At 44.6% G+C, this 13,133-nt stretch overlaps 1 protein-coding gene across 3 annotated transcripts in view; it reads right to left on the bottom strand.

Annotated features, from left to right (window-relative positions):
- Positions 1-625: 625 nt before the first annotated feature.
- ATP10A (ATPase phospholipid transporting 10A (putative)) overlaps positions 626-13,133 on the bottom strand; it is a 150,006-nt gene continuing 137,498 nt past the window's right edge. For all 3 annotated transcript variants that reach the window (XM_053384120.1, XM_053384117.1, XM_053384118.1), the window contains 5 exons: positions 9,676-9,876; positions 8,251-8,331; positions 6,863-6,967; positions 3,544-3,731; positions 626-2,161 (listed from right to left, as the gene is read on the bottom strand). In XM_053384120.1, coding sequence (XP_053240095.1) covers positions 1,468-2,161; positions 3,544-3,731; positions 6,863-6,967; positions 8,251-8,331; positions 9,676-9,876 — 1,269 coding nt within the window. In that variant the 3' untranslated portion in view covers positions 626-1,467. The remainder of the gene's footprint in view (positions 2,162-3,543; positions 3,732-6,862; positions 6,968-8,250; positions 8,332-9,675; positions 9,877-13,133) is intronic.

Genomic DNA, 13,133 nt, shown 5'->3' with positions numbered 1-13,133 from the left:
GACTTAACCCTCCAGGAATCCTTTACCTTTTTACCTTAGTCAGGGCTGGGGAACCTTTTAGGTTTGGGGGAGGGCAGATATTTATCTCCCCCCCCCACCTGTGGGCCAACTTTGACACACTCCCTGCAGGATTGTACCCTGAACCTCCACCCTTCAGCTGACAGTTGGGTGCGGTTTGGGGGTGGCTGCTGCTGCTAATGATACCATTTTTGTATATTTTAGAACTTTATTGGTATCTTTATTTTAAATTTAATGCAGAGATAGTTCAATTTGGTTGTGTGCTTTTTATTGTTTATTATTATTTTTGTTATATTATGTAATTTTTTTCCTGTTGTAAGCCACCTTGAGCTGGTATTTAACTATAGTATGTATGTATTTATGTACCTCTAGCACAAGTCCCACAATTTCCCTAGCATATTATATCTTCTTTCAAGGGTCATAGTTGGTAGAGCACAAGACTCTGAAACTCAGGGTTGTGGGTTTGAGCCCCAGGTTCAGCAAAAGATTCCTGCATTGCAGAGGGTTGGACTAGATGACCCTTGTGGTCCCTTCCAACTCTCACTGCAAATGGCCCAGACTTTAAACAAAGAACTGTACCTTCACCGACGGAAGAGAGGAAAACATCTTTGCAAGATAGATCTTCATTTATTTCTTATTTTGTCACAATACACAAACTGCTATGGTTGAAATATTTAAAAAATGGAGGAAGGAGGGCCACACCTGTAAATTTTCAATATTGCTATGTCCTTGGCAGTATAACATTGTACACAAGAGGTTTTTGTTTCTGATGGATTTCCTAGCTCTTTGGTTCCATGCAGACATCCCTTACTGCCTTCCCCAAAGAAACTCGATGGGGGATGCTCAATTTTTATTAAGTCAATATAGGATTTCCCCTGCCCTGGATGGCTGAACCAATGGTGACCACATTCACTTGTTGGTAGAAATCCAACAGCTGCCACCTGGTACATAACAGGAGCCCATAACAGAAGAGAAGCAAATAAAAATAAAAAACATATTGCATTTGTATAAAATGAGATGAAAAATAAATACATATATGGATTTTTTTCTTTGTATATAAAGCTTTTCTTTTCAACATGTTGTGCTTAAACATCCTTTCAAAATAAAACTATGTACCTTGACTTTCTGTTCCAGCCTTGGAAACAGAGCAATACTATACTCTTGTGCAAATAGAAAATACAGTCGTAACTTGGATCCCAAACGCCTTGGTACTCAGACGTTTTGGCTCCTGAACACTACAAACCCAGAAGTGAGTGTTCCGGTTTGTGAACACTCTTTGGAACCCGAACGTCCTATGGAGCTTCTGTGGCTTCCGATTGGCCACAGGAGCTTCTTGCAGCCGATCAGAAGTCGCACTTTGGTTTCCAAACTTTTTGGAAGTTGAACGGACTTCCGGAACGCATTCCATTCAACTTCCAAGGTACGACTGTATGCGCTACAACGCCTATGTCATAAACAAGTGGACTCAAGAGGTTCTGTATGGAAGAAGCTACCGGACGCTTTCCCCCCTTCTTCCTGGAAACAGGTTGAGGCCTGCTCCGCCGAGCCTTTGAGGTCCTGAGAACCGCAGCCGCCGGGAGCTGCATTGTCCCACCTTCCATTTTGTAAACTGCTCGATAACCATGGCAGTTCTCTCTCAATGCCGTTGAACAATGAAGTCGATGTGATCCAGTTCAACAAGCTGAAGTCCGCCTGGTCTGCTGTCGAGTTCTTTTGGAATGTCTCATCTACTAAGTTCGGCTCCAGCTCTGAGGTGCCTTTGTGAAAACCCAAAGGTGTTTCCTCTTGACTGCGAGCCGACAGAAAACACCCGTCCCCCTCATATAGCTGAGCACCAAGAGGGGGAGCAGGGGGGTTTAACCCTGTGGTGGGTATGGTCTTTGGTTGTTTAGCTTGTTCTTTCCCTTGCTGAGATAACCTGGAGGGACTGTTTTGGCAACAAGCTTTTAAAGAGTCGCCGAGGAGGGAATGCGGGGTTTCGGGAGAGTAATGAGCGCAGGTGTATTTGTGGGGACCGGCCTCCTTCTTGGTGTGCCATCTGTTTAAAAGCTGGTTGCGAGCATCTGGGGGCATCTTGGACAACTGGCGGCCGAGCTGAAGCTGGGTGGGAAAGACAGTCCCTTGAAGGGTTCTGTACAGGAACCTGCCAGGGAGATGAAAAGGGCCACAAAGGACCAAATAAGTCATTGAACTGAGAAAAGAGAATGTACCAAAAGAACACTGTCCCGAGTACACTTTGTCTGAACGGTGCTGCTGGGATGCTCGGCTAGAATGCCATTTGACGAAAGGTTTCTCCTTTGAGAATGGAGAAGGTGAGACCCTTCCTCCATCAACTACTTTCTGGTGTTCCCGTCTTTGTCATCATAATACTAGGGAGAAATGGCTGGGCACTTTTCGATGCACTCCTGGTTCTGAATGGGGTAACTGTGCCCCTGAAGGACCAGGTGCGCAGCCTGGGAGTCATTCTGGACTCACAGCTGTCCATGGAGGCGCAGGTCAATTCTGTGTCCAGGGCAGCTGTCCTACCCGTGGACTGTCTTGCCAGAGTGGTGCATGCTCTAGTTATCTCCTGCTTGGACTACTGCAATGTGTTCTACGTGGGGCTACCTTTGAAGGTGACCCGGAAACTACATCTAATCCAGAATGCGGCAGCCAGACTGGGAATGGCCGCCGAGACCATATTACACCGGTCCTGAAAGACCTACATTGGCTCCCAGTATGTTTCCAAGCACAATTCAAAGTGTTGGTGCTGACCTTTAAAGTCCTAAACGGCCTCAGCCCAGTATACCTGAAGGAGCGTCTCCACCCCCATCGTTCAGCCCGGACACTAAGGTCCAGTGCCGAGGGCCTTCTGGCGGTTCCCTCATTGTTAGGTTACAGAGAACCAGGCAGAGGGCCTTCTTGGTAGTGGAGGCAGTGGGCATGACCCAATCTCTCCCCATAGTTCATTTCTATTATACAGTGGTACCCTGGTTCTCGAACGACTTATGTGTCAAACGAATCGGCTTCTGAACACCACAAACCCAGAAGTAAGTGTTCCGGTTTGTGAACCTTTTTCAGAAGCCGAACGTCCAATGCTGCTTCTGCTTGAGTGCAGGAAGCTCCTGCAGCCAATTGGAAGCCACGCCTTGGTTTTCAAACTGTTTCAGGAGTCGAATGGACTCCTGGAACAGATTAAGTTTGAGAACCAAGGTACCACTGTACATAAGAATCTGCACACATCTCTTAAAACATATTAACACATAGTGTCTTTTGTTATGTGAATTTAGGTAGGGTTTTTATTTATCTGTTCACAAATCTGCTTTATTGTGATCTATTTGATATTCATTTCATATATTTGTTATGGCCAACGGCTAAAAACAAAACAAAACTATTGATTCATTTGGGCTTGACAGCTCTAGGACACATTTTGATTATTTCTGCATATGCACATGCCTGCAGCTTAGCAATATCTTCACAAAAGAATGAAAACGAGGTCTGTCCACTAACAAATATACAGAAGAAGAAGGGGGGGAAATACTTTACCTCGGAAGCAAAGCAACAGCAGGTGTTATGAAGCAAGTCAGATAAAACATAGGATCTCCCATCAGCTTTTCCATGGTCCAGTAGGGATTGGATGGTGGGTAACATATTGGGCAAGACGCGTTGTAAAGGAGAGCAACAATGAAGAACAAAGCAACGCTGAAGACACAAGATGACAAATGCAGCCAAGTCTAAAAAGAGAAACATCCTCAAAATTAATGTGCAATTCCAGAATGCTGAACAACATGGCAAAGGATTTTCACAATGGCTACGCTCCCATGTCATGATAAACCATGGTTTGCTGTACACAGGGAAATTGTGTCTGGTCCTCTCCTCCTAGCTTGCACTTAGAGCAGGCAATAGGCAAACCTGGCCCTCCAGATGTTTTGGGACTACAACTCCCACCATCCCTAGGTAACAGGACCAGTGGTCAGGGATGATGGGAGTTGTAGTCCCAAAACATCTGGAGGGCCGAATTTGCCTATGCCTGACTTAGAAGAAACACACCCTGTCTTAGCAATTATATCTGATCATGGTTTGCTGGAATGAAACAAACCATAATTCCTGCTCTGAATGCAACACTAAGCCATGGATTGCAATTAGTTTCCTTCATATACAGGGTGAAAAGGAGTTGGGAGGTTATAAATTTGATGCGATGGAAATTAGGACATGAGAAGCTGCTTTTTTATCTATCTCTGGGCTTTTGTTACCATTGACCATGGTATCCTCATGAAACAGTTCCAGGGAACAGAACTTGGGGATACGGTGGTGCCTCGGTTCTCAAACGTAATCCATTCCAGAAGCCTGTCTGGCTTCTGAAATGTTTGAAAACTGAGGCACGGCTTCTCATCGGTTGCAAGAGCTTCTTGCACTTAGCGGAAGCCGCATCGCACGTTCGTGTTCCAAAAAACGTTCGAAAACGGAAGCATTTACTTCTGGGTTTTCGGCGTTCAGGAGCTGAAACGTACGACTCAGTTCAGGAATCTGTACTGTGTATCACTACAGATTGTAAACAATATACAATAGCTCCGCAAAACTTGATGGGAATTTGTTTTCCCAATTCCTAATTCCAACCAAGCAATATGTTACCTGGCAATGTAGCTGCCGCAGTAGCAGCACTGAAATAGCTTCAGGATGTTTTAACAGGAAGTGATTCATAAATGGAATAAATAGCACCAACACACAAAACTGTGGTCCTAGACACCAATGGCTCGCAGCAAGAGAGTTTCATGACTGCTCCATTTGGAAGGTTCTTATCCCTCAAAAATGAACAGGCAGTTAGTCCCAGAAGAGGGAAAATAATAACTGAAGGAAGGAACAGATAAGATTGGAACAAACTATAAAAGAAGACCCAAGAGGGTGTGTTTGTGTGAGGGGAGGAATACTAGTGACAAGTTTATACTACAACCTGGACAGCTGCTTCAGGCTTGGCCAGGCAAATACTAGCAAGCAACAAAGATTTTTCCTCACTGAACAGCAGAGGTTCCCTGTCTGTCTACCCTCCCATTCCACACCACAATCAGATGATAATAAAATAGCACATTCCTTCCCACATTTGGGATAATTCTGTTTCGTTTATACACACATCAATATGCACAGCCGGAGCAGATTGGGTGTTGCTCAATAAACTCAAATGTTTGAGATCTACCCTTAAAGGGGTAAAAGGAGAGCTCTAACCACCAATTTGGCCTGTGTAAAGCAAATGAAGAAGTGGTGACAGTGGTCATTAGGAGGTATGCTGATATCATCACTATTTCTCCTTAACAACTGAACAGGAGTTCAAGCATTGGTTACTAGAAGATTAAATTACTGCAGTGTGCTCTGTGGGGCTTCCCTTGATCTGGAAGCTGCAGCGAGTGCAGAATGCTGTGGCACAATTGCCGGCAGGACCCGGTTGGGATATAACACCTCTTCGCAGAGACCTGGACTGATTTGCTGCATATTTGCTACCAGGCCAAATTCAAGGTGTTACTATTAGTATATACGTAAAGCCAGTTCAGTTAGCACCGGTTCACTTGCTAGATTGCCATACCCTGTGTATCCCCACTTGATTGCTTTGAATGCCTTTTACAGGCACCACTTAGTACTCATTCTGCATTTGAAAGAAATGGATCTTTTAGTGTGGCAGCTCCCATACTCTGGAACTCCCTGCCTGTTGACATCATTGCAGGGGGTCAGACTAGATGGCCGTTGGGTTCCCTTCCAGTTCTATGATTCTCTGATCAGGCAGGTGCCAAGCCTCTTGGGCTTGCCGATCAGAAGGTTGGTGGTTTGAATCCCCGTGACGAAGTGAGCTCCCATTGCTCTTTTCTAGCTCCTGCCAACCTAGCAGTTTGAAAGCACACCAGTGTGTGTAGATAAATAGGTACCACTGCAGTGGGAAGGTAAATGGCGTTTCTGCGCACTCTGGTTTCCGTCACTGTGTTCTGTTGTGTCGGAAGCGGTTTAGTCATGCTGGCCACATGACTCGGAAAGCTGTCTGTGGACAAACGCCGGCTCCCTCGGCCTGAAAGCGAGATGAGCGCTGCAACCCCATAGTCACCTTTGACTGGACTTAACCTTCCAGGGGTCCTTTACCTTTACCAGGGCACCTGCTAAAAACATTCTTATTTAGGCAAGTCCACCGAGATATGCAGAATGCTGACCTGTGTTTTAATATAGTTTTGAGTTTATTGTTGATTCTAATTATTTCTTTTAATGTTCCAAACGGTTTTTCCACTGATTATATTTTTTAATTTATTGTTTTATCCTTTTCGTAAACCCCTTAGAGGTTTCCTTACAAACAAGCGGTGTATGAATCTTGCAAAAACAAACAAACAAACAAACAAACAAACAAACAAACAAACAAACAAACAAAAAACATTACATTGAGTCAGACCCCCTCCCCCTGTTGGGATAGTGGTTCTCTCCAGGGTTTTTGGCAGAAGTCATTCCCGGCCCTACCTGAAGATGCTTTCTGCCTGCAAAACTGAATGCTTCAAAAGGATGGCAGTTGGATAAGCCAGCTGTTTGAACTGGGCCTGTTCTGTGTGAGATGCAGAAATATTTGCTCAAGGTCAAGAAGAAAGTCCCAAGAAAGAACCCGGCAGCTGACCTGCTCTCCTCTTGTGAATGTACAGAAAGCATTCTGGTCAGGGGAAAATTCAATGCAGCGTTATTTAAATGGAACATATAAAACTGCTACACTACAGTCTCAAGCCGCTCTCTGTTGGAGCTGCTAATAAAACCAGCAAAATAGAGAGACCCTGGAAGATGCGTAGCAAGAGTGACAGGTAAGGCAAAGAGAGCAGACCGCTATGCTGTGCTTGGTTAGGCAACTTACCCAGGTTCTGGTTTCAATAGCCAAATGCAATATTATGGTGAAGAGAGCAATGGTAGTGACTGGAGTTCCCCAGGAGAATATGTCCACATCTGAATCATAATACGTCTGAAAACGTAAAATGGGGATTAGACAAATTTGGTTGTTTAAAAACATGCAACAAATAAACATGCTCATTGTATTTGAAAAGCTCATTCTATGCCAATTTTATTAAATCTCCAAAAATATTCCTAAATGTTTATCGTCATATACCATATTTTTTAAAAAGCACAAAGTTTCTTCTTCTCCCTCCTTTCCTGATGAGTTGTTTATTATTATTATTATTATTAACTGTTTTACCACACTTATGCTTTTATTATCTAAACTTCACTTTCTGTCAGGTCGTTGTCAATGGCTCCTGGCTGGTTGCTCAGGAAAGTATAAAGACAAGGAAAAGTTTCTTACAGTCCTTTTTTATTTCAAACTTTACAGAGAGAGGCTATAGAACCCAGCCTCTTGGATAATGGTGTTGCCCTGAGTGAATTTCCACGCTTCCTTCTCTCCCACTTCCTCATTCGTCATCATCTCCTCTAAGGGTGCCACTAAGTGCCCTCTGTCTTCGAGCTCTTTGCTCTCCTACTTTTAAGGCCTGCCAGGTTCTTGGAGATGGGGGGTCTGGAATGCTTTCTAATGACAACATGCCAGCCAGGTGTTGCTCTGGCTCTCCCATGATTTCCCAACTTCCCCCCTCATCTGCCTCTGAGCTGTGACCTCCCTCAAACCCCTGTTGTAAATCTAAACTGTCTTCCTCTTCCTCCTCCCTGGAAGGGTCAGGATGGGGAGACGGTCTCCCCCACTCTTTCTCCTCCTCTGCCCAGTCCCTGACACTATCGTTAGTTCTTTCAGTAACCCACTGCTTAAATTTCAAATACTGCCCGCAACTTCATGTATGGGTAATGCTTTGATAGACAGTCCATCCATGGTCTCCATTCTTCCTTCAACGCTTTGTTATTATGTCACCTTAATTTGGCCAACTAAGAGGACAACACATTTGAAAAGCTTAAGGCATTTTCATATGCTACACAGAGGCAAGCCTGAGATTGTCACCAAAGATGTGCTCCATAAAGAAGTCATGACTCACAACATGTTATTTGCCACATTCACACATACATTCTGTCTCTGGGCATACACTTTTCAGTGGGTATTCTTGCTGGAAACAAGAGTTTCAAACTCCACAAGTTGAGCAGACTTCCTGCTGCAGAAGTTCATCTTCTGAGCACATGGGAACGCAGTGAAGCCAGGGATGTGGGCAGAATGGGCTCTCCCAGCACGTGATGGTGAATGCAGCTGGTAGGAAGGGGGCAAGAGAACACACACACAGAGCTTCAGCATGTCTACAACTGGTAACTTACGAAGTATGGGATGAAAAAGCAAACCAGGCTTTGGTAGAGAGCATCGATCATATTCATCCAAAACATATGTGGCTGGTACTCCTGCAATGAAAAAAAAAAGGAGGAAGTGAAAGCTTTGAATCCGATAAGACAGAATTTGTATGTTTTTCTGTTTTTTAAAAATCAACTGCAAAAAGGCACAGAGCAGCTCAAGTTGGGGATTTCTGTCCCAGTCAAGTCCATCTAGAGACGCCTGCGAAAGTCTCTGAGATCATGTCCACATATAAGCTCTGAGGGCGTCAGTTAAAAAGTGATCATTACAAGACCTCCAGTTCTTCTCTGCCTCAGATTAAATTCTGTGCTTATCCCCCCAACCGAGCCTTAAATCCACCTTCCCTCTTACCTAGCTCATCAGCTCCCACCCCAAAAAGCCTTTTTTCCTTCTTACAACTTATCCACTCTCAGCCTCCAACCTGCCCAACATTTCCCTCAAAGAGCTACTGTACTCCTTGGGAGGGAAAAGGCCTTGAGTCTTCATGAGAATCATGTGGCTGCACCACACATGGAGTCATGCTGTCTCTTCTGCCCCCTGGCTGGGGTTGAAAGGGAAGTGGGGGGGAGAGGGAGGGATTAGGGGAGGCTGGGTGACTGATGAAAGTCTGATTGGCTCAGACGTAATCCCTCCCACTAATCTTATTGGAAGTGATTCACCTTATTTTCCAAGCCAGCCTGTCATGGGGTGAGCTTGAACAGATTCACTTCCATCCATAGCCCTCCAGATATTCCCACAATGCACAACCTTTGAAGCTACACTTTTTACCTCTTGCCTCCTGATCTGGCCTGACCATCAGGTTCCTGAACATGACTCTACTTTTGTTCAAGGCTGTAGTTACTGACAACAATATCAACTCGCCAAAGGACGTGTCGGATCCAGACTAAGTGAACTGGAAGACAAGCCATGAGCCCCATGGATTTCAATGGGAACCGGATTTCAATGGGAACAAGGTTCAGCTGACTTAATCTGGATCCAGCTCATTATCTTTAAAGATGAAGTTTCATAGTTATTGGGGCTGGGGAATGAGGTGTTCATGACTCTTCACCTGCCTTTACGTTGTGCTTTCCTGCTCTTGAAATCTACAAACAACGTCCTGATCCCAACCTAATCTGGCTCCTTAGCATTCCTCTTCAGAGGAACCCACAATATCTTTCACTCTTGCCTGTATTCTCCAAACAGCTTTTCTTGGGAAAATGTCACACGGTGTTTTATACAGAGAACTCTCTGACAGGCTGTGCTCTTTACACAGCTCAAGCAATTTTTTCAAACTTCCTTAGCAACGCTTATTATGACTTAAATATTTAGTGAAGGTCGACCGGCCAGTTTCAATCTCCCACTGTGAGATGTTAGGGTCATATAGGAAAGGCAAGGTCCGCCAGCCCACCCCTTACCTCCATGTTCTGACCACTTTTGTAGAGCTGAGGCACAGCAATTAAGATATCTGCTGGTACGTCTTTATCAAGCACTCCAACTATCAGTTGGGGAAGGGATGAGAATAACAAGTTGAAGAAGATCAGGTACCACTGATCTATCATCGAAGACCCGGAAAACCCGCAGTAGAACTGGAACCAGAAGAGAAGAGCTACAAACATCTTTGACGGGGAAAAATAAAGGGGGGGACACACACACATTAACCATATGCAACCTTCGGGACTTGCAAGCATAACATCATTCTATAACTTTTTGGATATATTAACTCTCTTTTTGGGCTGCCAGAAAAGAGGCCCCATCTCTGTGCCTGGACTTTCTTTGAACAAAAGGAATAGAGCCAGCTTAACAATAGTTTAATCTACTCAGAGAGGGAGAGAAACTGTATGCATATAGGTAGCAAAAATAATTTCTCATCCCTCCCTGTAAAGTGGTAACTCTGCAGGCAGATGTCCCAGAAACCAAAATGGAAAAGGATTTAGATTACAAAAGAGAGTACACTGAGTTCTGCTACATTTGCAATAAAATAAAATAAATAAAAATAAACAGTGGCACTTTAAAACCACCCCGCCTTCCATCCCAGCTTCTCCAAACCAGCCTATGTGTGGGTTGTGTAGAAGTTCAGAGACCAACAATGGGGCTGTGCAAAGCTCACTTCCCATGCAAATCGCACAAAGGCTGTCCAGTTCTCACCCAACCCTGACCTGATTTTAGATATCCTTGTGGTTGCTTTGGGTAACTGAGTTCAAAGACAACACAAAAGTTTTTAGAATCAGTTCTCCCTCCAGCAATGGTCATGTGGGAAGCTTCCTCCGAGACTCGTGTCTACTCTCCACTTCACCCCACTGAACCAACTGGGCAGGAAAACTGGGAACCAGATAAAGTCTTATCTGAACCCAAATCCTTCTACATCAGGGGTGAGAAACCTGGTGCCCTCCAGGTATTGCAGGACTACAACTCCAGTTGTCCCTGCCCATTGGCCATACTAGCTGGGGCTGATGGGAGATGGAGTTCATTGATACCCAGAGGGCCACAGGGCCCCCAACTCCTGCTCTATAACACTTGAATTGTTGCCATGCATTTCTATTCTTCAGGTCCCCGCAACAGGCTTTTGATCTTTCACGAGGCTGGTGGCTTGTGATTTCAGAGTGAGCAGCTAAACACGACTGCTCCTAATGGCTGCAAACTCAGAACCCAAGCCCCCATTCTGTTGCACATATTTAAAGGGGGATCAGGACCATGCCAGCCATCCCTACCCCTTTAGCAAGCTTGGGAGTCAACGTACTGAATATCATATGGCTTATCACATGCATAAACGCCAACATGCTGAGGGTGAAATTCTATGGATTATTTATTTATTATTGTTTTATTTACTGAATTTATATACTGCTCTATACCCGGAGGTCTTGACTAGATGGAGCCTGGGTGCCCAATGTTTGGATGCTTGACACACTAAGGGGGGGTCCTCTGACCAGTGCAACTCCCACCCGACCCCAGTCCTGTGCAGGAAACCAGCTGCACAATTTCTACAGAAAATTGCTGATGCTACAAGTGCTTCTGCTCTTGTATTATTCAGAGAGGCTTATTACAAATAATTTATAATTACAGGGCATCTGAAATGTGCATTTCTGTGAGTGCATCTGCCGTGTTTCCATTTTTACAATGCGGGCTATACAAGCAAGAAATATAAAGGCTGCCCTGGTCAGATACCACTAGTGCAGTCATCTTAACAATTTTCTCTGAGTAGTTCTGTTGGCTTCAAAGATGCTACTCCAACGCAAACTTGTTCCAGCCTTTCTGCCTTAGGAATTCTCATTAAAAACAAGAAGAAGAAGAACTATTGAAACTTGAATTGCTCTCTGAGGGATCTTCAGGACAGGACGATTCTGAAAGCTTTATGTTTAATTTATAGGCAGCCTCTGAGCAAACCATATCAGGAACTCATACAATAAATGCAAAACTGAACTGCATGATTGTTTTCCCCCTCTCTTCCTCAAATCCAAATGTGTGCAAATTGCAGAGGCACCTGCTCTCTGGGCTGTAGGACTTCATACAGGTGATGAACAGGCTGAGACAGAGCCTGCAAAATCATTTTGTCAGCCCCATCTGCTGGAGGCTCAGTGCTTTTGGTGACCCCAGTATTCCAGGAATTATGTTAAGAGCAGTTCTTTTAAAGGTCAACCTCAGAGGCCAGGAATTTCATCATATTGTAATTCTTTATTGTAATTGACAACTGTAAACTGATTAATTATTATTTGCTTATACTATTATATTCTGATAGATTATTGAATATTGCCCTAACTTGCAACGCTGTGAATGATTCTGGCTGGTGGACCTTGAGGAGGAGATTTAGGCAAGCCTCAAGCCTGCCAACCCTGCTCCGTAACTTATCCCTAAGTAGCAAGTCTTATTCTTGTTATCAAATTTACACAGACTGATTCTTCGGCACGTGATTCCTGTCACACAGCAGGGTCTGCTATTCCTGTAAATGCCAGCCATCTGCATTTTAACAAGTGCTGCCAGATGAAAACTCCTAAAATAAAGGGATAATGTGGAACTATGGCATCTGCTCTCTCTGCAGAAGGCTACGGAGTTGGGCTTCTGAAAGGGAGAACACCTACTACCCTGAAAGGCCTGCAGATGATAAATACCTATGTACACAACATCCCCTTGCCCACCAAGAGGCGTCGGGAGAATACGTTGTCTCCCATGCTGTCTGTCACTTTTTCTCTCCAGCTGCCACATCACTAATTCGCAATCCGACTGCTTCCCATTTCCCATCACAAGATCCTAATCCCCAAACCCTGATCTTTATCTCCTCCTCCATCTCTCCTTCTCCTTCCTCTTTTTTGATAGACATGCTGCGTCACCGTTCCTCTGTATGACTGCCTGATGCACAGATTGTTCTCCTCAAGATTTCACCATCACAAGCAACACGGCACCTCCTTCTCATGTTAACAATATGGCAAACCATGGCTTAGTACAAAACAAGGAAATGTGCAGGCTCCTATGGAGGATACTGTGGCTGCTTTGCTAAACCATGGTCTGGGTCCAGTCCAAACCTTGGCTCATGTTTCATCTCTCTCAAGGCAAGCTGCAAACCATAGGACAAAATTTCCAGGAGCCTGCATGTTTGCTGATTTGTGCTAAGCCATGGTTTGGCTCAACATAAGCATTTGGGCTGCTTATATGGAGTGCAACTGAACACATCTCTCATATACTTGGGTCCAAGCCATTTCGGTGACTATAGTCCAGAACCAGCAAAGTGAATTGTTCCTAGAAAGCTCTAGGATAGAATGGAGGAACCTGTGGTCCTCCAAGATTAGCTGGACTACAATCCCCATCATTCCTGACCATCAGCCATTCTGGCTGTGGCCGATGGGACTTGGAGTGCAACAATATCTGGAGGGTCATAGGTTCC

Source organism: Podarcis raffonei, chromosome 4, assembly GCF_027172205.1.
Source record: "Podarcis raffonei isolate rPodRaf1 chromosome 4, rPodRaf1.pri, whole genome shotgun sequence".
In the NCBI taxonomy this organism is placed as follows: domain Eukaryota; kingdom Metazoa; phylum Chordata; class Lepidosauria; order Squamata; family Lacertidae; genus Podarcis; species Podarcis raffonei.
Note: the sequence above shows the minus strand (reverse complement) of the source record. Positions and strands in the feature narration are given on the sequence as shown.